Source organism: Octopus bimaculoides, chromosome 10, assembly GCF_046866305.1.
Source record: "Octopus bimaculoides isolate indiv1 chromosome 10, ASM4686630v1, whole genome shotgun sequence".
In the NCBI taxonomy this organism is placed as follows: domain Eukaryota; kingdom Metazoa; phylum Mollusca; class Cephalopoda; order Octopoda; family Octopodidae; genus Octopus; species Octopus bimaculoides.
In genome coordinates, this window is record NC_142937.1 from 56,672,938 (window position 1) to 56,699,134 (window position 26,197).

The 26,197-nt window shown below is 36.0% G+C and overlaps 2 protein-coding genes across 2 annotated transcripts in view; one reads left to right on the top strand and one right to left on the bottom strand.

The window, feature by feature from the left end:
* Nucleotides 1–16,888: 16,888 nt before the first annotated feature.
* LOC106879927 (activator of basal transcription 1) lies at nt 16,889–22,420 on the bottom strand. The gene is made up of 3 exons (XM_089358696.1): nt 22,199–22,420; nt 18,324–18,531; nt 16,889–17,474 (listed from the first exon to the last, which is right to left on the bottom strand). The coding sequence occupies exons 1-3, from the start codon at nt 22,223–22,225 to the stop codon at nt 16,951–16,953; spliced, it is 759 nt and encodes a 252-aa protein (XP_089214822.1). The 5' UTR covers nt 22,226–22,420; the 3' UTR covers nt 16,889–16,950.
* A 3,676-nt stretch (nt 22,421–26,096) lies between these two features.
* Nucleotides 26,097–26,197, top strand: part of LOC106879929 (monocarboxylate transporter 2) — a 25,745-nt gene continuing 25,644 nt past the window's right edge. The window contains exon 1 of the mRNA XM_014929684.3: nt 26,097–26,197. This exon is cut by the window's right edge and continues 116 nt beyond it. The gene's annotated coding sequence lies outside the window, so the exon portion shown is untranslated.

Below are 26,197 nucleotides of genomic sequence, written 5' to 3' on the forward strand. Positions count from 1 at the left end.
CCATATGTTTCGTTTTTGATAACATTATTGAAAAATTAGATAATATAAAATATGTTGCTCAAATTTAGTATAAGTTTACTTTCTTTATCATTAAATAAATTATTGATTTTTTAAGAGATGCAAAGACATCGTAAAAATTTTTTATAGGTGCGGACACAACAAAAGGTTGAGAACCGCTACTCTAAAGTGTTTGAACGAGTGGTGAGATGAAAGAAAACTGCATTCCTAAAGAGTGACAATTTTCTACTACAAATTATCAAATCAGTTTAATGGCCTTGGGTCAATTGCATAAAGTCAAAGAAATGAGAAACTATTAGTTTGCTACGAGGAGAAAATAATTTGTTAATTACTTTCGAAGAAATTGGTGATACTTAAATGAGTTCCATCTGTGACCATCCTGTCTTAATTTCAGATAATATATCCAAGATTACAATATCCAATACATATTTCCTTTTATTTAAGATGGGTTGTTGTGGGTTATTTAGCTATTATTTCTAGCGGGTCGAGTAAGGCCTCCGTCGTTGGTTGATCAAGGAAGACTACAGTGTTTCTGACGAAGGATGTGGTGCTTGAATTAAAAGAGTAGTCATTCGACATGCTAGAAATAGCAACCAAATTTCGCGAACTACTCATCGTCTTATAAGAAAGGAAGAACACATTTGATAATGCATAATAGAAGATTGTCACTCACTAGGAAGGCAATTTTCCTTCATCTCACCACTCGTTCAAACACTTAGAATAGCGGTTCGCAACCTCTTATTATGCCCGCACCCCTAAAAAATTTTTACAATGTTTTTGCACCCCTTAAAAAATTAATAATTTATTTAACGATAAAGAAGGTGAACTAACACTAAATTTGAGGAACATATTTCATATTATCACATTTTTTAAAAAATTATGTTAACAAAAATGAAAGATGGTCAAGAAAATATATAACAAATTAAAATAAATCTTATAACAAATTTTATAAGAACTAACACTCAAACGTTCATAAAACTGCGTACAAATCGTGTTCTTGAAATGCAATTTGAAAGCAAGACTTTGGAAGAGTATTGATGTTCGGCTATGAATATGTTTCCAAGAATTTGTGACAAAAGCAATGGCTTCACTCATCCTATTTGCGCCGACATACTTATGTCAGGATCTAGTATTCTTTGTCAATCAAGACAAAACCTAGAAATCGGTTGAATGCACAGGCAGACATGCAGATTCAGATTATAACTGAAACCGCCACTACAGAATCAACGTAAGGATTCGATTTGTTAAATGTAGCAATCAAATCTCCCTCAAATAATATCCTAGTCTTTTAAAAGGCAAGGAGACATTGGTTAATGTAGTCCTTGATATACAGTGTCTGAACAGAATTGGAGGTATGGCAACACCTTTGATCATGCTCAATTAGGGATGACACGGTGCTAAACATGAGATTGTTCCCATGTAAAACTCATTAAAAGCAACTTAAAAAAGTAGCGTGTTGTGATTTTTCAAAAAGCTCAAAAATGAAAATTCGGTTCTAGCATGACAATTGAATAGTACTCAGTTGTATTTATAGATTATGGGGCGTCCTATGGGACGACCTAGATGAGATGAGAGATATATAGATTAAAAAATTTAAGATTTTCAAGTAGTAGGCAGTCCTACTTATAAGTAATAGCACGCAATCCTGATAAGTAGAGTAATCTAGCAACTCTGGTTGAAAAATGTTTCACTATGTAAGGGAAATAACTCATTTCAAAAGAATTGTTTTTCAGTCAGTCGAAGAAAGCTTGCAGTGGAGGTTGGATCACCGTAAAAAGGAAGCATAGCCACATACTATGTCACGGTAATCTTCTAGTTTAGGGAGGGAAAAAAAGTAAATAAAAATACAAGGGAAATAATTTAACGTCTTACTAGTATTATTCGCACTCTCCCCACCCCACCCGTTCGCGAGCGCGCATTTTTTTCTTCATATTCGTTCACATCAAGTTGTTTTACAACTATTACACTAATTTTTTAAAATTTATTTTTGAGCTCGGGTCAAACATTTTAGTTTGACCGTTATTTCCCTATACTGGAAGATTACCATAAGTTGGTGTGCAACCGATACTATGATATTCAATCACGTGTGTGATTTATATATAAACAGTTAACTTCAATCACGTGTGTGATTTATTTATAAACAGCTAAAAAAAAAAACATTTCAGAGTAGTACGGATAATACTAGTAAGACGTTAAGTTATTTCCCTTGTATTTTATTTACTCCCCTAAACTGGAAGATTACCCCATGTCACAATAGAAAGCTTTACTTTTTTTTCTCTCTGAACGTTTCGAACGATTACACCCAGTAGATTTCGATCTATAGAAATTGTACTGTTATTGTTTAACTTCAGGTTAGCTCCAATTGAGCAAATCGATGATGAAAGACACTTCCAGTGACTATTGCTTTTTTGTTATCTTTTATACGTCTAGATAGTTTTTTTTCAAATACAGATTTCGGTCACTGTTTCTAGGAAGTGGTTACTGAGAAAAGAAAGACTTGGTACGATAGAAAGGGGTGGTTGTTTAACTGTTTTCACCATTTTAAAAATGTTGAGAGTGATAGGGTCATTGTGATTGGTTGTCACGAGAGTAAGGCACACTGTCGCGTGTTTCCTTGTGATAAGTCTCCAAAGAAAGACTTGAGAGTTTGGTTTAAATTTTGTTGGGAGTAATTGAAGGGACACTGTTAGGACTGATCGTGTTCGTCACCTGGAGGTTTATCACCATAGGTAATTCATATGCACGTGCTGATTAACAGAGGAGAGCTTGACTTTTTATTTATTGTGCGTGAGAAAGCCTTATCTACAAAGGTGTTATTTACAGATCAAAATTGATTGTTAAGTGGTAGATATGAGAATGCTGTTAGGTTACAAGAGATCACTGTTAGGTTACAAGTTATCGAGTTAGCAGGGCTTTTAGGTCATGTGATACACGAAAGCACTTTTGCTGTCCTGGTGGTGGTTTTGTTGTTGCTGCAACAGGGGATTAAATGCTACCCTCTTTGTGACTTCTTGTACCTGCTGGAGACAGTATTTCTTTTGCCAATACAGCTGTGAGTTGATTATTTGGGTGAAGCCACTATTAAGAGGGCCCAACTCTTCCATCACTGTATCTTTAATAAAATATATTGCCTTTGTTTCAATCAATTTTAAGAATAATACAGTATTTAGTCAAATAACTCATTATTCAGCAAGTGTTTGGAGCATAAATTTATATGAAATTTTGACATAAGGTTTTAAATTTAGATCACTTTATAGCAAGTAGTTTGTATTATAGAAACAGGGGCAGTTTCAGGTGGATTGGTATAAAAAAAAAAATAACCCTTGAACTGTTCTGAGCAAAGCTTTGCGCAAGTACTTGAGAGTTAGGGTGTGATTAGATGTGGAAAGTTAAGTTGATTAGATAGTGACCAGATGATCTGGTCACTGTCTAGAAGCTGAGAGTGGGCATTAGAATCAAAGTTTTGCTCAGTGATATGGGTAAGTGTGGAGACTATCTGTTCTATATGAGAAAATGATCTGATACACTCGCATGAGAGATTATCTATGGCTCAATAAGATGTCTATGAATACCAGAGAAATTGAGTCAACTGCTATGAATTACTCTGATGTGAAACTAAATTAACCAAAATTTATGATAGGATCAATACTGCTTTGACACCATTGTAGTAAAAAATTTCTATCACAAAATGCTGAAACAATAACTATTTCTAATTTTGGTACAAGGCCAGCAATTTTGAGAGGAGGAGGAGGAGGGGCAAGTCAATTACATCAGCCTCAATTCTTGATTAGTACTTCATTTTCTATCAACCTCAAAAGGATAAAAGGCAAAGGTGACCTTAGCAGGATATGAACTCAGAATGTAAAGACAGATGAAATGTAGCTAAGCATTTTTTTGTATTAACAATTCTACCAGCTCACAACCTTAATCATAATAATGAAAAGAAAGCCTGTGTTTTAAGTGGAAAACCCTGACTTCACTTTTGTTTTTCCTGTGTGAGTAATCAACAAGTGATTTTCTTTTTTAATTAATATGCTAATTTTTCACATCGACTAGTATGCAGTATTGGATTGGATACATTGTTATATTGGATACTAGTATTGGCTATATACATTTAGATCTTTTCTCATCACTTCTTCACTAAGTACTATGTAGTCTATACTTCACTGAGCTCCAAAGATATTTGTAATTCTCTCTCCTATCTGTGAAATGATTAAAACAAAATTATGTAACTTTTTCATCACATAAAATTCTGTTTCTCTGTCTATTTATTCATACATCAACATCAGATCAATACAACTGCCAAGTAATTTATTTGGGTAAACAAAATTAAAATATTTTAAAAGTTATTTATTCAAAGAATTCTCATATGCAACATAAAGAAAAATAAAGATTATTTTTGATCAAAGTTTAGTTCTTCCTTGCTTGACACCAAACAGAAAAAAACGAAAAGGCCAAGGATATTTTACTCCTAAAGAGACTGTGCAATTGAAAAAAGATAAAGACGGAGAGGCCAGAGAAAGAAAAAGGTAAAAACAGCAACAGATTTACTTTCAATCAGCAAAACGATAAATTCTGTTATAAACGTATGATTCAATGAATTCTGTTCCTTTTACTACTAAAGACTATTTAATTTTTGAGGTGACTTAAACTATTTGACAAAAACCTTCAGTTACTAAAACACTCAATACAGCTGTTTGTGAGGTAAATATATTATTTTCCCACTTTAAGGCAGCAAGCTGCCAGAAAGCAAAAGGCTTAGCAGCATTTTGTTTGTCTTAAAGTTCAGAGTTCAAATTCTACCAAGGTCAATTTAGCCTTTCCTATGAAAGGCAAAGTTGACTTTCAGGATCAATAAAATAAGTGCCAGTTGAACACTAGGGGTGTTGCAATCAACTTGCCCTTCCCCACTAAAATTGCTGGTCCTGAACCAAAATTTGAAACCATTATTTTCCTCACTTAAATATTTGCTGATATACAATTACAAAATTATAAAGTAATGAATAAATAATTCACTGAAACATATTTACCAGTTTATGTGTGAGTAAGTTTTGGCTAAGATATTTCAGTGAAATAAGTTATAATGAAGAAAATTATTTTTAAACCCCCCACCCACCAACATTTAGCATCTACCACAGTTATTAGTTTCAAATTTTAGCACAAGGCCAGCAAAGTCGCAGAGAGGGGAAAAGTCAATTACTTTGACCTCCAGTGCTCACTAATGCTTATTCTGACCCTGAAAGGGTGAAAGATAAGGTCAATCTAGGCACAATTTGAACTCAGAATATGAAGATGGATGAAATAATGCAATGCATTTTGCTAGGCATGCTAACAATTCAGCCAGTCCAATACCTGTTTTCAGTAGATATTAAAAGATCAGATCTTCACTGAGGAAGTTAATTTATTTTCTTGAAATTTATAAGAGGTAAAATAACTTGAAAAATCTTTCAGACTCTTTGCACTGAAATTGAATATATTATTAAAGATAGAATTTTAAATGAACAAATTTTTAACATTTTGCAGTCAGCAAAGCAATGAGTATCAAACTAATTATTTCTAAATAGATTTGTAGTGATTACTGCAGCAAATATGAATATTAGTTGTTTATCCATAATCTTTTGAATGTTGTGAAGACAGCAATACATCATCAAAGATGGATTTATAATTTGCACAATTTCTTCAAATTATCAGGATTTGATGATGGAAGAAAAGAAACCCATTTATTGAAAATAGGATAAAACAGAACAAATTATCAACTTGAATTCTCAAACTTGTAACTGTATCTCTTTTGTGGTCACAGATTTTCCCAACTTGGTCAATGCTGACTTCATTGTCATCATTTCATGTCTGTTTTTCATCATCTCATGAATTGGAGTTTGAAGAAGCTGGTGAGCAAAAGAACTGTGATATAGCTTCTACAGCTAGATGCCCTTATTAATGCCGAACACTTTACATGGTACTTTTAATCTAGCATCAGCGAGGTCACCAAGTAACTTGCAAGACAAGACTCAACTAAGTGGGGAGTAGTACTGATGGCAGTGGATTTGTGCAAGGTAATGAGAGGGTAAAATATGCTAGAGTGACATACAGGTGTCTTGCTGTAGAGAAGAAACATGACTAGGATATTTCAAGGTTTTGTTAAAGGTGGAAGTTGGGATTATATCTGTAGTGAAACTACCTATCGCCATTATATACAAACAAACCATCTTCTCCCACTGTTATAAATATATTCAAGTTCGGGCGTAGTAGAGAGCAGCCTACTGTATCTATCACGTGACTGATTATTATTTGAAGCGGCAACTGCCTTGTACCGTTTCCGCCAGAACGCAACTGACCAATCACAGCCCTTAATAAGGTCACGTGATAGTGATTTTCTAATGCTTTCCTGGAGTCTACCCTCAGCTATAAATAGCCTAAATTATACCCGCCAAATCGTCGCGGCTCAGATCTTAGATCTGGTCGTTTGACCACACACGCGTAACACAGCTAACCAGTTTCCAGCGACGACATCAACACCACTTCAACTACGAACTGCAAGCATCGCCACCGACGTCGCCAGCGTCAACATGACTTCTACATACACCAGCTACCAACAGCTAACCAAACTACCGTAGAACTTCTCTCTTCGATCCTGTTTGTGTGATTCGCCTCACCACGAAATAACATCCAAGAAATCAGCCTGCGAAGGACATCTGTACTCAAGAACCCGGCTTGGCATAGAAGCCACAACAACACAACTAGTGATCGCTCTGCCCCACATGCCTTAACTTCTTATACAGACACTTACCACTGTGTACTCTAAGAACTGGTACTTTAAATCTTTATACGTGTTACTGACTCATATTCAATACTGTGTATCTCTCGTACCCACATACATGTATCACTTACACACACTCTTTTCTTTACATGACGGCCTGTCTTTTATTGTGTTTTCATTATGACGCATTCACACTCACACACAGACATACATTTTAATGCTACAATAAATATTACTGTTATTCATCTCTATCGGTTGTGTCCTATCTTGTATTTTACTGGCATTTCTTAGTTCTCTATGTTATCGAAGTATAACATATATATATCATTTGATATATTTTTGTGTTCGACCGTGTGACGCGTTTAATAAAAGGAGCCCTGTTTTTCCATTCGTCACCATTTCTCCTTTTGGGTTCGCACGGTCGTTCTTATATATCTGTTTAGAATTTTGTTTAATTTTGACTTATGATAGAATATAAATTTCAACAATGCAGCTGTAGAACATAACCATTTCAAATTTTTCGCAAAAGAAGTTTTCGGCTGACTTGAAGACTTTCCAGTTTAATTTTGAACTTTGGACCAACAACACTAAAGTTATTTTGCTGACCACTAGTTGTCAATGTTGCAAACGATATTTATGAAGATTCTCCCTGGAAATTTAATCCCATTTATACACAGGTGTAAATAATGGTGTGACTACAAGCAACAGCCTATTTATACATACAAAATTGAATTGTGAAGCACACGCTCACTATATTGTTTGTAAAGACTCCCAGTATTTAGCAGTTTGGAATGGTATGGTAGAAAAGGACTCAATAAATAAAATGGCTAGAGTTATAAAATATGCTCAACATATAGCTGAATACCACTGGAAATGGTATACTACAAAAACCCCTAATTATGAAATTATATGCTGGCCATGATATTTCTGAAGCACTACTTCAGTAAAAATTGCTGAAGAATGTCAATTGAACATAAGCTGAACAATGACAGGCAGGTGTATGTTCTTGAACGAGGTATAGTTTCCTTGGTGGAGGCGCAATGGCCCAGTGGTTAGGGCAACGGACTCACGGTTTCGATTCCCAGACCGGGCGTTGTGAGTGCTTATTGAGCAAAAACACCTAAAGCTCCACGAGGCTCTGGCTGGGGATGGTGGCGAACCCTGCTGTACTCTTCCACCACAACTTTCTCTCACTCTTACTTCCCGTTTCTATTGTGCCTGAAATTCAAAGGGGCCAGCCTTGTCACACTGTGTCACGCTGAATATCCCCGAGAACTGCATTAAGGGTACACCTGTCTGTGGAGTGCTCAGCCACTTGCACGTTAATTTCACGAGCAGGCTGTTCCGTTGATCAGATCAACTGGAACCCTCGACGTCGTAAGCGACGGAGTGCCAACAAAAGTTTCCTTGAAGTACCAGACAAAAGACACTGCTCAATATAAAACAGTGGATCAATATAGTCTACATTTGTTTAAGTAATTATCTTTGCAACAATACTGGGCAGATCCTTGGTACTTATTTTGGAAGTCTGGTACTTTTTAGGCCCTTGGTACTTATTTTGGAAGTCTGGTACTTTTTATTTGTCACACTGCTAAGCTATAGAAGACCAACACAATAACTACCTAACAGTTTGTGCCAACCAATTTTACCCACCAGGTATTGACTGGTCAGTCCAAGGTACCATGTAATTGAAAGCAACTGTAGGAAACATCTCAACTTTTCAATAGCTTCTTAAAATATGAGAAAATTGCAACTCATGAACCATGAGCATACATTCCCAATTGCTCCTTTCTCTTGGGCAACCTGCTTGACAATGACTTCTCCAGCAGCATTTAGGGTAAGTGGGCCTATATCCTGTCACAGTGTGGTAACACAATAGATAAAAGATATACAATGTGTCCTCCAAATTGAAATACAGTAATTTTGCTCGTCACATCATCTCCTTCAAAATGTTTTAACTTACGTTTTACCAGTTCACAAAGTTGGTTGAGTTCTCTCCCTTGGCAATAAAAGAAATATGGATAGAATGTTTTAACTTACGTTTTACCAGTTCACAAAGTTGGTTGAGTTGTCTCCCTTGGCAATAAAAGAAATATGGATTGCAATGGTGGATCTTCAAGGTATTGGGACCTTATCACATTCATAAAAAAGTGATTCTCAACCATTTTCGCCTTCGGTTCTTATTTTACATTACTGACCGCCATAGCCATTCATTCTTTTATTTGTTTCAGTCATTTGACTGCGGCCATGCTGGAGCACCGCCTTTAGTCGAGCAAATCCACCCCAGGACTTATTCTTTGGAAGCCTAGTACTTATTCTATCGGTCTTGTTTTGCCGAACCGCTAGATTACGGGGACGTAAACACACTACCACCCGTTATCAAGCGATGTTGGGGGGGGGGGGGGGGACAGACATATACACACACATATATATAGGATCTTTTCCCTTTTTTACAGAATCCTACGTTTTTGGCTGAAGATCCGATTCTGAAAAAAAAATTTTTTAAACATCGCATTTTCAAAATTTCAATTAACCCCCCTCCCCTCTTCCTTTTTCTAGAAATTTATTTTTTTTTATTTTGTGAAATACATAGAAAAATAGGAAGATTACAATTCTGAAAAAAATTTGTAAAATTTCAATTTTTCAACAAAAAAATATATATAGCAGGCTAGAAATAACAGCCAAATCTTACAAATCTGCGATAATATAATGTAACCAATCTACTCACCTTTCTGCAAAGATTTCTTTCAGAGTAATTTCCCGCAGTAATATGACAAAGTAATTGAAATTTGAAATTTTTTTTTCCAAAATCGGATCCTCCATAACCAAAAAAACCATACAAGTAAAAAAAAAAAAATCAATATTTTACTGAAAGTTATGACGGAAAAATCGGGGGTGGGGTCGTTTTTTTTTTTCATATTCGTTTTCTACATAGGCTGGTTTATTATTTTTTCTTTGTTCACGGGTGGAGAGCTTTATATTAACCAAAACTTTCAATATAACCAATTTATTGCTCATAAATATTAACAAAGGTCATATGGACCACAGGTGAGAAACACTGATATAGAGTGAAGGACCTTTTTTTATTATTCCACATACATCTTTCATAGGCCCTTTTGAAAACATTTCAGATAATTTACAAAGAATTCAATTAGAAATGACAACAGACTTTTTGAGGGGCGATCAAAACAGATTTGACTTTTCCATCAAATTTGAGACTTGTCTGGTTATGAAACGAGTGAATCAAATAACAAAGTATCAACATTGGCAATATGATTACAAATAGCCATCAGGAGACATTGTATACATAGGGCAATAATCCAAAATTATCACACCAGGTACTTTTGCCTTTGTAACTAAAGCTGTACATAATCCTTATACTATCATCAACATAGACCAGCTTGACTATTACCTATGCTAAAAGCTTCGTGACTGTTTCAAACTTTAACTGAGGCTAAATTTAGCCAAAAATTTCCCTTGACACATTGTCAACTTGAATTTTTCATTTATTTCCATGTAGATTAATTCGCCATCAGAAATCTGTTTCCTCAATAGTATGTACTTATCTAATATTTCCCTTAATTTTATCCATCCTATCCCATGCACACATTACATCCCAACACATGCTACCAATTTCTCTCCTTGGAACCACCTCATGTCACTTATCCTCTACCACTTTTGAACACTATCTTCAATTGGCCATTGACCCCTGCTCTTTGTTCCCCTCTATATTTACTCCGACATACTAGTTACATTTTTTGCATTTATCACTAAGCATCCGTCCTGCTGCACATCATATACAGCTTTATCAAAATGAAGGATCATTGCATTGGTACATATGCCTATTTTAATGGCAACAGAAAGTGTCTGTAGCATTTCACACTGCTGACAACACAAAACTTTTAAAAACGGTCTGGATTAACACGTGTACATGCTCGAAAGCTGTGAATAGTATTTCGACAGAGGTGTCACAAGGATCAATTCTTGGACATTTATATTTTTAATGCGCACTGCTGACACTAGTGTTAATTAGAAAGCATGACACGCAATTTATATTCACCATCAAGCCTCAGCAAAATGATGCACGGGACGCTAACAAATTATTGTTTCATAATTCCTTCCAAATCAATTTTGTTTTTAACACGTGCAACCATTTAATATGCAATATTCTAGAATAAAAAATACTGGAAAAAAATTTTTTTAATCGTGACAAACTATTCTGAAGGCACGAGGAATGTTAAATTTGGAAAATATAAAGTTAATGTTTACAGGTACACTGGCACGCAAAAATCGACCTTTTTTTTTTTTTTCCTTCCAGCGGATTCCTAAGTTTTCGACCATACGAGTTGTTGAAGTGTAGATCAATTTATATCGACTCCGAACTGTTTTACAGAACACGGAAGAAAAGTAAACGCTACCTCGAAAAACTACAGCTAACAATTCAGTTACAATGCAACGTCCATGCTTTTTAGGTAGCAATTATCTAAACACATTTTCACAATCTCCCGTCATCTTGTTTAGTATACCGTTTGCTTTTTACATCTGCACACGAATTCATATCTATTGTCACCATCGCTCTTTTAAGTTGTTAGTGAAACACGGCTACTATTATTAGTGCGATTCAACCACTTAGGACCAAATGTGCTGCTGTGTTCTGTACAAATTAAAATATAGGCAATTCTAGTTCAAAGTCCACACCACATTTACGTTGGTGAACACTTATCATAGCCGATAGTTTTTTTTTTTTTATATATATATCCCAATTATGCGACAATTATCAGTTAACTTTAAACGTACATTGTTTTCAGTTTCTCTTTCCACCAAATAGCACTTCGTGAAAAGTTTTATCGATGGGTTACCGCAACATTACTTCGTCTTAAAATAGGTGAAAAAAGTGTTACTCCTACATTTAGCCATGTTCAGAGTTGTGGAGCTGGACAAAATCAAGTTCAAGTTCAATTTTAGCTAGGGTGCCTTCGTGTCGCTACTTCGATTTCCGGAAGCCACCCTGGCCACAAACTATTTGGTGCAGTCCTACAAACAGCCCAAGAAGGCTACACATACGACGTGCCAAAACGCAAATAACTGCAGTCAAATAAATTTCAAATGCTATTTTAAATTGCACACAAACAGTATTACTTTTGAAAGATTCAGGACAAATTCATTTAAGCGTAGGTTTAATAATTCATGCCCTCGGATTTTTTAGAATTGATTCAGAATTCGCATTTCTTTTCTCCGTAAAATTAAAAATTCAGTTGTAATTTAATTGGGTTTTAAAGTGTGCAGGTTTTAATTTCGCTTAATCGTTCATATTCGGTTATATCTGACATGGAAACGAGTGTAGTGAACTTCGTAGGAATTTATAAGAATAAATTACAGCAAAAGGAAAAAAAAATGTGCGTAAAACGAAATTAAACTAAACATTAAAATATGCAGTCAACATTTACACAATCTAAAGCAAATAAAAGAAATTGGTGCACATTGAGATTAGACACTGAGGGAAAACCGCTGTAACTTTATTTTTTCATTTTGGCTTTCGATAATGTTTTCTACATATCACGGTCATGCGATTCCTCCTATAAAATTTTATAGGGGGAATCGCATGACACACATTATCGAAAGCGAAAATCGTCAAAATGAAAACATAAAAGTTACAGCGGTTTTCCCTCAGTGTCTAATCCCAATGTGCACCAAGAAATGTTTAATGCAAATACCCACCACATGGTAACGATGAGGCTGGAAAAGAGACATTAAACACGTGGGAGAAAGATTTTGAACATGTAGAATATCAAAGATTATAATTAACGAAAAAGAGAAATCAAAATTACAAACCTGAATAATGAAATATCACGACTCAGAAAAATAAACGAATACATTTTTTTTTTCCCACAAGAAATTTTATTGTCATGGTATGTAACAAGACACACCAAAGGACATAAGACAAAAACGTTGATAGGAATTAAAAAGTCTTTCACAAAATGGTTAAGAGAACACAAAATTTTAAACCATGTTTAAATTTCAGTCTTTGAAGAAGAATGCACAGTTTTGGTTTGGTTTGATTGCTGAAAGTCTGTTGTATTTTTTGTTTTTCAAACAAATGTTCCAGAAAGATTTTACGTGGAAACAATGACATCAGATCAACACGTTGGATGAAAATCAGAAGGAATGGTTGAACTAGACAAGATGGCGGGATTTCTAGTCGAGATTTCATCTTTTTTGGGACATCGTTCTCCTAGTTTATATACTGACCAACATTGAGAATAATTTTGTTGTCAGCTTAACCGATTTGCTTGAGAAGATCCTTTCTACTTCGATCTAGCCCTCATCTTTCGCCTTTTTCGCTTCAACCTCCTCATACGCTTCTTTCTCCACTTGGCTCGCATTATTACACGGATGTGAACCGTCTGAAATACCAGGAGCAAATGGACGAGAAATGGTTCAGCACCTCAAGATATCACGTGGCGAGACTTCATAAACAACCAATGAGAAACGAGATATTAAGTATGGCAGCCCATAAACGGAAAAAGAAAAATCAAATTATGTATGGTATAGTGAGGTTGCCATAATTCTTATTTTTGCCTTTTAAAACTCGCAAAAAACAGTAACAACGTAAACTTTTAGCTTAAATTTTGTAAAATTTAGTAATGACATAAAATTTCTTGCTATTATTCTTCTGATGGAAAATGTTTTATCAGCAGTTTTTGACAATTTACAAAAGAATGCCTCAATTATGAAGATGTAAACTGATGTAATGATTTCTATTTATTTAATAAAAATATTTCGTTATTTAACTTTCATCTTTCATTTGTTTCAGTCAATGGACTGCGGCCATGCTGGGATACCGCCTTGAAGGGTTTAGTCAAACAAATTGACCCAGATCCTCAGTTCTTATTTTGAACCTGGTACATTTTCTATTAGGCTCTCTTTGCTAAACAGCAAAGTTATGGGGACGTAAGTAAACCAATACCGGTTGTCAAGCGGTGGTGGGGAACAAAGACGCGCGCGCGCACATATATACACACGACAGGCTTCTTTCAATTCCCACTCACAAGGTTTTGGTCGACCTAGGCCTATAGTAGAGGGTACTTGCCCAAGCTGTCATGCAGTGGGACTGAACACGAAACCCTGTAGTCAGGGAGCAAACTTCCTACAACATGTCACGCCTGTGCTTATTATTAAAACATTTTACTTGCTTAACTGTTGAATCAAATGATGGAAGCATTATTCCACTTAGACTCCCCTCCCATGTGTGATATACTGAATTTTTATATTAAATTTAATAGAGCAGACTATCCAAACCATGACCACCCCGCCTTTATTTATTTGGTCATTTCTAGCTGATCAAACAATTATGTAGATCTTGTTGACTCAAGATGTTGATAGGTACATGCATGCATACATACATGTATTACATGATGGCCGTCCACTCGTGACCGAGGAAGACCATTGCTGACCTTCAGGAACATTGTGCGCTCTAGGACTAACTTATATTTTGCATTTGCAGCTCCATTGGTGGCTAATGAGCCCTGCTCTTGACAAGTATACACGACTGCAAACATTGCAGACCAAGCTTTCCCCATTCACTATACAAGCCGTGTGCATTCGCACAGCTTGCTTAAGTTTTTCATGCTGGATACGTGCTCTCTCAAAAGTGTCGATCCCATCCTTAACCTGCTTCCTCCATCTCCATGTATTACATGCATACATACATACACCAGACAGTGACTCTCATGGCTTCTGATCTTAAGTGATTGGAAGTGTTATCAGGTACATTGTTTTGTCTTGGTATAAAAGATGGGCTACAGCAAACATTCTGCTCAATATTACAGATTTGCTTGACCTCAACCAGTTGAGCATGTCCCTTAGTGGCTGATCACAAGCAGAAATAGTGGGGGAGCATCATAGCCATATGTTGAGAGGAATTCTTTGGGGGTTTAGATAATTCATCTCTAGAAACATGGGCGTTTCATTCAACATACTTAAACCCTTATTCAGGGGCCTTTTGAGTGGGATGGGCTACTCAACCTGAAGAAAATTCCAGATGGGCCCCACCTACAAGGTCATGCACTGTTTATCTTGATATGAGATCACTATGTCGCACACATATGGTTGTAATGCATGTGTCTGATGTACCCTTATCAGTAGTCATGATGGGTATACTGGGCTTCATATACTTTACCCCAGTGTTACTTTGATGACATGCACTGCCCTCCCATACATAGAAAGAAAGACAGAAATGAATACATTCTATGCATACTCAAAAGTGAGAGTAACAAGATCTTCACAGTTGGAGAACTACTGTGCAGGTACTCTGAGAATACAACTGTCTCATGTGACCCAAAGGAAGCTGGACTGGCGTAACTAAACAGAAGCTTGGAGAAGCAGGCATCATACCATTAAAAAGCAATGCATGGATACATATCCTGTAAGCTAGAGAGCAACAAGAGTATTGACTGAAAGTGTAGCCTCTCCTGGACCTGCGATAGATACATCCCACTTAGAAGGATATGCCTTCACTGTGCAGGAACAGGGGGTAGCTACTAAATACCTGATAAACAAGAAGGACAATGATACTACCAAACCACATTTTGATATAAAATGTCAATTCTGCTATGCCAAGATATCACCCACATGATCAGCAGCTGCCCTAAAATGTCTACAAGATACTACTTGCCATTGAGGCATGATATAGTTGCAGAAACTATTTACAATGCTATCTGGAGGAAGGACTGCCCCAACATATACATCCAAGGCATGTCAGAACCATTAGGTATTCACACCTTTAAAAACAAAGTACTGGTGGAACACACCCAGTAAAGACATATCAGTTCAATGCAAACATAACAGACCTGTTCTGTGGGATAGGGGACAAAATTCATGAACTGTTGTAGAGGTCAGCAGCCCAACAGATGTGAATGTACAATCAAAAGTCCAGAAAAAAAGAGAGCATTTACAGTGAATTGATGTGGAACTTACTGCACTTGTACCCTGACTATGAATTCTCATTTGCACCTATCATCCTAGGCGCATTAGGTTACGGACCAACAAATTTGCTCAAAAACTTAGAAATACAGTTTCACAGAAGAGCAAAAGAAACCGACATGGATTCTCGAAATCCAATCTGTAAGTAGCACAGTGAAGATTTGTACATTTCAAAAATTCTCCACATAAGATCTTTATGTGCATAGATGCATTTGTCTGTTTTGGCATGGTTTCTACAGCTGGATGCCCTTCCTAACACTAACCACTTTATAGAGTGTACAGGATGCTTATTATGTGGTACCAGCACCAGTGCTTTTTATGTTGCACCAAGGCCAATCAGTACCTTGCAAGACTAGGAGGGTGCAAAGTGGTATTAAAGGAATGTGGCTTTGCGCTAGTTGAGAGATTTAAGGTATAGGAGGAGCAGATATAGGTGTCCTGCTGTAGAGTAGATACATGGATGACCCAGCTGGAAAACGAAGGAGCCTAAGTTAGAGAGTGGTAAGCAGAATTCGATTTGGAAGCTTATGGGTGTATTTTGTGGAAGATTTAGTTAATATGTCCAGCAGGTTGAACTGTGCGGTGATGCAGTACTAATAGGATATTACCAAGTGGACAGACCTAGCATGGTAGTCTTTTATTTAATTTAATTTTTTTTTTGACAGACAATGGATGACAGAATTCATTTTTAAGTCTCACTGAGAATCAAATTATATTTTTTATTCTCTGGGGGTATATCTAATATGATCTGGAGGCTGATACAATCAATTGATAACCTGAAAGTTGTAAATGAACATGATGATCATCATCATACAAGCAAAGCTGCCGTTTCCAGTCTCCCATGAAAAAAAAAGTCTAGTTTGGAAACGGGTTCAATTTCTTCCTGAGAAACGTACTTGAGTAAGCATATAATTTACTAAATTATCTTACCCAATTCAAGATGAGGAAACCATAGGTATGTATATTAATACATTTTCTAACCAGTTGTAAACTTGTAAATGATCTACAGTTTTTTGAAACCCATTCTCATGTAGGAAATTATATTTGCATTTTATCCTTTTTTATTCTTTTAAAGTTAATTTTTTGTTTTTAAAACAAAAAAAATCTAAAAAACAACTAAGAGAAAAACAGTTATGGATATTTATATTTTATTGTTAGGGATATTTATATTTTATTCAAATGATAAATATACATTAAAAGGAAAATGCTGCAGAAAATATTTTAGAACATCCTTTTTGGTTTCCAGCAAATGTCTTCTTTTCAAAACGGTTTGTTTCCCCTTCCTTTAATTTTGCTTTCTTTCTCTTTAAAATTTCTTCTTCTGTTTGTTTTTGATAAAAACCTTTGCCTTCAAAATGAATGTCTGATGGCTTAGCCACTACTTTCTTTTTCCGTTTATCTTTAATTTTTTTTAAAGTTTCTGCTTTTTGGATGCTTTCAAGGCGAAAGTTTGCAGTGCGTTTAACTTTGGAATATTCTGCTTGTAGACGCATTTTATGTGCTGCTTTCTCAAATGCAAGACTTTCTCCAAGATGTCTCCAACGGAATTTACTTAAATATTTGATATTCCAAACTTCTCCAGCCCATGGAGATCTGTGTTTACTTTGTACTTCCTGTCCATTTAGCAACTTGGCAGCCCGCTTTGCATGTTTCTTTTCTTTAAATTCAACCCAGCCTTCTTTGTAAATACGTGCTTTTTTACAAACTCGAGATTCCCCTGCAATAAAGATAAAATTAAATCAATGCTACATATAATGTTTTGACAATTTCTTTTCATCGTTAAACTCTATTAAAATAGTGAAACCCACCTGTGCTTATGCCACATAAAAAGTACCCATGCTGGTGCTAAGTATAAAGTACTGGTGCTGGTACCACATATAAAGCACTGGTGATGGTGCCATGTAAAGTGTACCCAGTACACTGTACAGTGGTTGGTGTTATGAAGGACATCCAGCTGTAGAAACTATATCAAAACAGACAATTGAAACCTATTTTTCATGTTTGCATCATCAAACCTATATGTATACACAGGGTGCCTAAGATATTTGAGGACAGATTTATATTTATACAAAAACAGATATATAATAATAGATAATAACTTTCATCATCATCATCATCATTTAACATCTGCTTTCCATGCTAGCACTGGTTGGACGATTTGACTGAGGACTGGCGAACCAGATGGCTGCACTAGGCTCCAATCTGATCTGGCAGAGTTTCTACAGCTGGATGCCCTTCCTAACGCCAACCACTCCGAGAGTGTAGTGGGTGCTTTTACGTCCCACCGGCTCAAGGACCTGTCAGGCGGTACTGGCAATGACCACGCTAAAATATATACTGTGTACACAGTTGTGTTTGTGATATGTTTGTCCACCATTGTTTAAAAACAGGTATTGGCTTGTTTACATACCTGTAACTTAGTAGTTTGTCAAAAGAGAATGATAGAATAAGTACCCGACTTTAAAAAATTCAAATAGCAGGGTAGAGATGTTTGACCAACCCTTCAAGGCTGTGCCTTAGCATGGCTACAGTCCAATTACTGAAAGAAGTTAAAAGAATATTTTACCATCAGCTTGTAGAAATACTCGTCCAATTTTTCCGCAACGGGAAAGATGCTCTTTTAATACTTTGACATTCATGAAACGAGGTATGCGACTCAAGTAGATAACACCTGAATCTGCTTCAGAAATCTGAGAGGGAAGGATTGTCTTTTTGGAAGCAGATTCATCTTTCTCTTCCTCATTTTGCTCAGTTTCAAGTGAATTGGATTCTTGCTGAAAAGAAAAAAGAATGTGAAGCACAATTAACCCTTTAGCATTCACATTACTCTGTCGAATGTAATGCTTATTTATTCACATTGTTTTAGATTCATCATGCATTATCTTCTAGCTTTGTCATTTCAATGGTGTGATTGTTTATTTTTAGAATGACATTATATAACTGGCACTCCATCAGTTATAACAAGGGTTCCAGTTGATCCAATCAATGGAACAGCCGCCTGCTCATGAAATTAACATGCATGTGGCTGAACACTCCACAGACACGTGTATCCTTAATGTAGTCCTCAGGGAGATTCAGCATGACACAGAGTGACAAGGCCGGCCCTTTGAAATAAAGATACTAGTCATTTTTGCCAGCTGAGTGAACTGGAGCAACTTGAAATAAAGTGTCTTGCTCAAGGACACAACGCATCACCAGGAATTGAACTCCTGACCTTACGTTCATGAGTCTGAATACCCTCACCTCTACGCCAATACACTTTCACTTGAATGACATTATAGAGTAGGCCAGACTACCTAATTTGAACATAAAATAGGTAGAATATATGAGCTGGATATGATCTGTTTAAATGTTAATGAGTTGAACATTTTAGAGTCTAAAGAAATTTGAAACAAAAACATACTAATAAACACAAAATATTACTTTAGTCTGATTTTATCCATCAAACATTATGGAAACAAAATTATTTATATATCACCATGAATAGGATTTGCATTCATCTGATTACTTCCTTAACCCTTTAACATTTAAACCAGCCACATGTGGCCCAAATATTCCACCTGTTTTATGTTCAAACTGACCAGATCCAACCTCTCACACCTACCTACAATGTCATTCTAAGAACAAACAATCTCATCATCAAAATCTCAAAGCTACAAGGTAATTCATGATTAATTCAAAACAATGTAAATAAATAAGCATTACATTAGGTATGAATGATAAAGGGTAAAGTATTTTAAAAATAACAAACCTTCTTACATCTGATAATTTAGTATTTCTGAATGCAATTTACTTAACTAGTATTTTATTGCCTATATTCCATGAACAGAACTGTATTAAGAACTGTACTATGGACTAAATAAAGAATTAAAAATGATAAGTTTTTACTTTTTTCTTCTTCAACATAAATCTTTATTTTATACATAAACGTATCTAAAAGTTTCAGAATTAATGAATTTAACAAGCATCGCCGACTGCATAAATCCTTCTCATCTGGCTGTAAATAGTAAATAGTCAACTCTTTTAGACAAACTATAGTGCTTTGCTCAAATAACTTTCATCAAAAATACTAAACTGAATATTATGGAAAAGAAAAAATTCAGGATGTGATATAAAAACATGAAGGATTCTAAATAGTCACTCAACCCGATATAAATAACAACCAGATCTCCCCCATATCATATCATATTCACAAAAAGAAAAAAGTCACACACGAAATAATTTGGTCCTAGATGCACCAAGTCTAATAAAGATGGGACAGTCACAAGAGGAATACTCTTGATCATAGGTTTACATGATCAGAGCTGGCCTGGGGCTAAACAAGATATGATTAATTTATCTTGCACTCTTTGAAATAAATCATTAGTTTCTCGTTTGAAATCCAATCATGTTATAAGAATCTCTTCTCCACAGAGCAAGAGATGAGATATCATTTTCAAAATAGTTTATAATTGTTTTTATCAGATCCTGCCATAATCACTTGCAAACACCTACTTTATCATTGTCATCATCCTCCTCCTCCTTTAACGTTCATTTTCCATGCTGGCATGGGTTGAACAGTTTGACTAGAACTGGCAGCCAGAGAGCTGCTCCAGGTACCAGTTTGATTTGGATTGGTTTCTACAGCTGAATGCGCTTCCGAATGCCAACCACTTTACTGAGTGTGCTGGGTGCTTTTAACGTGGCACTGGCACGAGTGCTTTTATGTGGCACCAACATGAGTGCTTCATATATGGCACTGGCATGAGAGCTTTTTACATGACACTGGCACAAAGCTCTTGCAGGCTAATCCTTTTCATCAGGGTGAGCTATCTTAATGTATTCACAATAATATTTATGCAAAGATAGTAAATCAATTTCATAAAATTCAAAATGCTGTAGTGAGAACTTGATTTGGATAAAAACTATGATCCTATTAGGTTCACACATAGCTATACAGTTAAGTTCACAACCATGAGGTTGGGGGGTGGGGGTTTCGTCCCACCGCATCTTGAGCCAATGTCTTCAAATGCGGTTAAGAAGTTGAAATCATAACCATGAGGTTCTAAACCCAATTACACAACCTTCAGTTAACCATAACTTGCTGAAAATTTTGTGCACCCACAGCCAAAATAATATATGGACAATGGCAAATGGATATAATCATCTACAGATTTACCTTTAGAAACGATGCTTTTCCCCCTCCATATTTTAAAGAGGTCTCAGGCCAGCAGTGTTTGGGGTCTGAAAATATGCCATAGTGCTAAACACCTTATGAGCGAGAAACCCAGGGTAACCCCATAAACCAGCTTACCCCACTATTATATATATATATATATCAATGTCCTTTGAGGATATATAGTGACACATCGTTCTCTTTATCTAGTCCTCTAACTCACTCTCCTTTGTTTTCCAACTGGAGTACCCATGTATCTCTACAGCAAGACACCTATATCTGTCCCTTTTATATCGTAAATCTCTCAACTGGTACAAAGCCACACACCCTCAATACTACTCCCTACCTCTGTTGAGGGTTTTTTACTTGCGAGATACTTGTTGACCCTCTGGCTGATGGTGCCATGTAAGAATCACTGGTGATGGTGCCACATAAAAAACACCCAGTACACTTTGTAAAGTGGTTGGCGTTAAGAAGGGCCTCCAGCAGTAGAAACCATGTCAAAACAAAGTTGGAGCTTGGTGTGGCTCCTGTGAAACAGTCCAACCCATGCCAGCATGGAAAACATATATTAGATACCGATGATGAGTATATTTTCTATATGCTGGTATACACTGGGTCACATTGTATATTTTCTTAGTAACTTTTAAATGTCTTATTTAACTAAATCACTCCAAGTCTTATATATTACTATTTAGCCAAAAGAGGAGTAGGGAAAGAATAGTAACAATGACGTATTAGGTTCTCTCATATGCACAGTATCCTCCGCTTATTGTTATCCAATATCACATCGCCTAACACACGTTTATACATCAATGCAGACGCATAGCAACAACCAATTCTACAATCAATAACTGTTATCATTAACTATCATATTTTTGATACTGCATGTGTCAAATGGCCTCCACCTTTGCAACAATGAGCACGTGTGGTTTTTACAAACACCTTCTGTGGTTTCCTTTCGATTGTATTTCTTTTTTCTTACTGCGAGACACGAACCGGATTTTTTTTTTTTTAACTCGGAACAATATGTTACTGAACTAGTTACATTAGATTATCTAGTTTGGTAGAACTATTATCTTTTTCGGGACTAATGTCGATAAGACGAATATGTTTAGAAGTTCTTGAAACAGATTCTAAAATCATCCCTTACAATACAAGATTTGCTTTCGAACTCTTCAAAAACTCATGGACGGCACAACTGAAAATATCATTAAATAGATGTTTAATTAATTCCGTAAATATATTTCAGTAAAGTTATAATAATTAATAAGTCAACAAATTACCTCAGGAGTTTCGTCTATCTCGTTCATTTTTTTTTCCTTACCGGTGTAAAGTAATATCTATTTGTCCGGTGCGCGCTATTTCCTGTTCCCACTTTACTATTTGGGCTGACCGCCGTCTACAACAATGTATTGTTGTTGGCACTCCGTCGCTTACGACGTTGAGGTTTCCAGTTGATCCGATCAACGGAACAGCCTGCTCGTGAAATTAACGTGCAAGTAGCTGAGCACTCCACAGACACGTGTACCCTTAGCGTAGTTCTCGGGGATATTCAGCGTGGCACTATCATGCTATTAGCTGTCAGGGTATTAGCTGTCAGTAGCCAAAGAATCGACAGGCCAGCAACAGACAGGCAGACAGGCAGATACTTCACTAGCAGTGAGCACTTTCACTTCTGACAGCTAATAGCATGACAGTGCCTTCAGCGTGACACAGTGTGACAAGACTGACTCTTTGAATTACAGGCACAACAGAAACAGGAAGTAAGAGGGAGAGAAAGTTGTGGTGAAAGAGTACAGCAGGGTTCGCCACCATCCCCTGCCGGAGCCTCGTGGAGCTTTAGGTGTTTTCGCTCAATAAACACTCACAACGCCCGGTCTGGGAATCAAAACCGCGAGTCCGCTGCCCTAACCACTGGGCCATTGCGCCTCCACACAACACCGTATTGTACCCCTGAACCATTAACCCAAACTGTCATTCCTTCTGAAACTGACCCATGCATAAGTCACATTATCTTATATGATTTTAACCACATGCGACTTAGACACGGGACAATGCTAAAACTTTTGTTGTATGAATGCTATTTAACTACTGACAAATTACTTGCGATCGTTACCACCTTATTCTATGTTTGACTGAACTATAAGAGAAAGTGAAAAGGCAACATTTGCTTTTGAAGTGAGAGCAGAAAGTGAAAGATATATATGGACGTGTGTGAGTGTGTGTGCTCATGTATGTATTTTTTTTGCATGTGTGTGTAAGTGGCACTCACTCAGTCTCTCTCTGTCTCTCTCGCGCACACATTATCTTTCATATACAGACACATAAATACATATGATGATAATACATTTGATGTGCTGCAGCATGCATTTGCTGTACTTGAGAAAATCTCATCTCCCTTCTGTATTGAGACTTCATCTGATGTGCTGCAGCGTGCATTTGCTGATCTAGAGAAAGTCTCATCTCCTTTCTTCCTTGGGATTCCATTTGACATGCTGCAGCATGTGCTTGCTGATCTTGGAAAAGTCTCATCTCCCTTCTCTATTGAGACTCCATTTGACGTTCTGCATCTTCCTTCTGTCTTGAGATTCTCGTCTTCAGTTTTCTACAATCCTCCTTGCTTTATACTTGTTTCTGGAGAGATTATATTGTTTCTTTGGTGACATATTTTTTCAATATTGTAAACAAAAAATTATGAACATCTCTATTTTTATAAGCAGTTGTATGTATGTAGCTTGTCTTTGTTCTTGCATGCAGTATAAATTAACCAAATATATTTGAAAGTGAAAGAATATTATAGGCTTCTCATATTAGAATTAAAAATGGAAGAATAAAAATGAAACAGCATTATATCACATTACAATATAGATCATATTCTTTCACTTTTGACACGTCATACCAAACCTGTACCAATGTTATATTGTTTTTATCCAAATGAAAAAAAATTTACATGTTGACACTCACGGGGTCTGATACTATGACCTTGTAAAATTTGATTTGATTTGGTTGGGCCATTTCAGAATGATTAGGGAACAGAGAGACAGACAAAAATTTTTATATATATAGATAAGGAGCATATGCACACACACACACAAACTCTCTTTTATATATATAGATGAAGTAAGGCAATATACTTAGAACTTAAACAACAACACTATGTTGTGTATCTGCCACTTTAACAATTTAGGTTACCGACATATACATATAGTCACAATGAGGATATTTAAACCTTTTATAGGGATATTTTATCCAAGATATATATATATATATATATATATATTCTTCTTTTTCTGTCACCCTTTTGTATGTCTTTCATTCTCATAAAGTCATCTGCATTCACATCATGAAAGAGAGAGGGCTGCATTTTGCCTAAATTGCCCAAGACATGGCATGTGTCATAATGGTGTTTCTATCACTCCATCCAGAAGTTGAAGGTTCAAAATAAGGTGTGTGTGTGTGTGTTAATGCTTGTTTTTATGTCAAGTTATAGATAATTTTACATTAAACTGAAGGATTGGTCCATGTTTTTTGTAGAGCACACATTTATTATTCTTTTACAAGACATTACTATTCATGTAAAAGAATAATGTACACATGTATATATATATATATATATATATATATATATATATATCGTCCTTAGTGGAAAGACACCTGTTGTTATGTCCTGTTATTTGTATTTGTGTAACCATCTCCGTTATTTTTTTCCATCCTTGTTTTCTTTGTATCGTCTATCTGGATGTTTTGAATTCTTGTCCCATTTTGTATATATGTATATATATATATATATATATATATATATATATATACATACAAGTATGTATATACATCATCATCATCATCATCGTTTAATGTCCATTTTTCATGCTGGTATGAGTTGGATGGTTCAACAGGACCTGGCCAGCTGGGGAGCTGGTCAAACTCAGATTGTATGTTTTGGCAAGGTCTCTATGGTAGGATGCCCTTCCTAATGCCAACCGCTTAACAAAGTGTGCTGGGTCCTTTTTACATGCCACTGGTGCAAGTGGATTTATGCAGATATATATATATATATATATATATATATATATACAAACACACACATACACACACACACACACACACACACACACACATATATATATATATATATATATATATATATATATATATACACACACACACATACAGGGTGCAATAGGTAAATTGTTGCCTTTTATAATTTTTAATTTCGCACATTGCTTGTTTTTGATTTTGTTGGCTACACAGTATAGTAGAGTCAGTTAGGCACCATCTGTAACAGAAACAGCACCATGATGCAATTCATTCTGCCAGAAATTGGGAAATGACATGCTGTACTGCTTGGTATTCACACAGGAAGCTCCAGTATGAAGTGCTGGAAGCTCTATTCTGAACATGTACCAATACGTACATGTGCCGAAAGTGATAAAAATCAAACATCCAGTCGACATCATAGTGTTTGGAGTGATCACTAGTGATGGCAATTTTATGCCTCCATTCATCTTCCCACACGGCCTCAAACTCAACATGGAGGTCTACATTTTGCCTGGAGGAGGTAGTGCTGCCCTGAGTCAAGAGGGTGGCTGCTAGAAGACCCTATGCCTGGCAACAGGAATTTGTACCATGCTACACAAGCAGAAGAACCCAGTCATGGCTGTCAGACAATTTCTGTGACCGCATCACCCCAAACATCTGGCCACCCAACTCCCCAGACTGCAACCCCCTTGATTTTTATGTTGGGCACAGTTGAGCAAGAGACCATTCAGAAGAGTTGCAGAAGATTCCAAAGTTGTCTGGAGGCTGTGGTTGAAGCCAATGGCAATTTTATTGAATAAATTTACTCTTTAGTATCTCAAGATTTTTTAATGTAATTTTGGTAAATATGTCTGTTAAAATGAGATATCAGTGTTGTTTTCATTTTTACGTAATTTAGATGACAGTTTATTCACCACTCTCTTTATGTATATATATGTATATCTATCTATCTGTCTGTCTGTCGGTCTGTATATATATATATGCACAGACATACACAGACATGCACAGACATACACACAGATATGCATATATATATATAAACATGTAAATGAATGAATACTTAATAACATGCATGTGCACATTTCACTTTTCTATTCAAAACGTAATTTATTTTGATATCTACTTTAAGCTATGCATACACACAATATGACTTAATTACTTGTGGATTACAGAATTATAATTTTCGGGTGAAAATACTATTTTGTAAATTTTCTGATAATGTATAATGCTTTATCTAGTTGAAAACA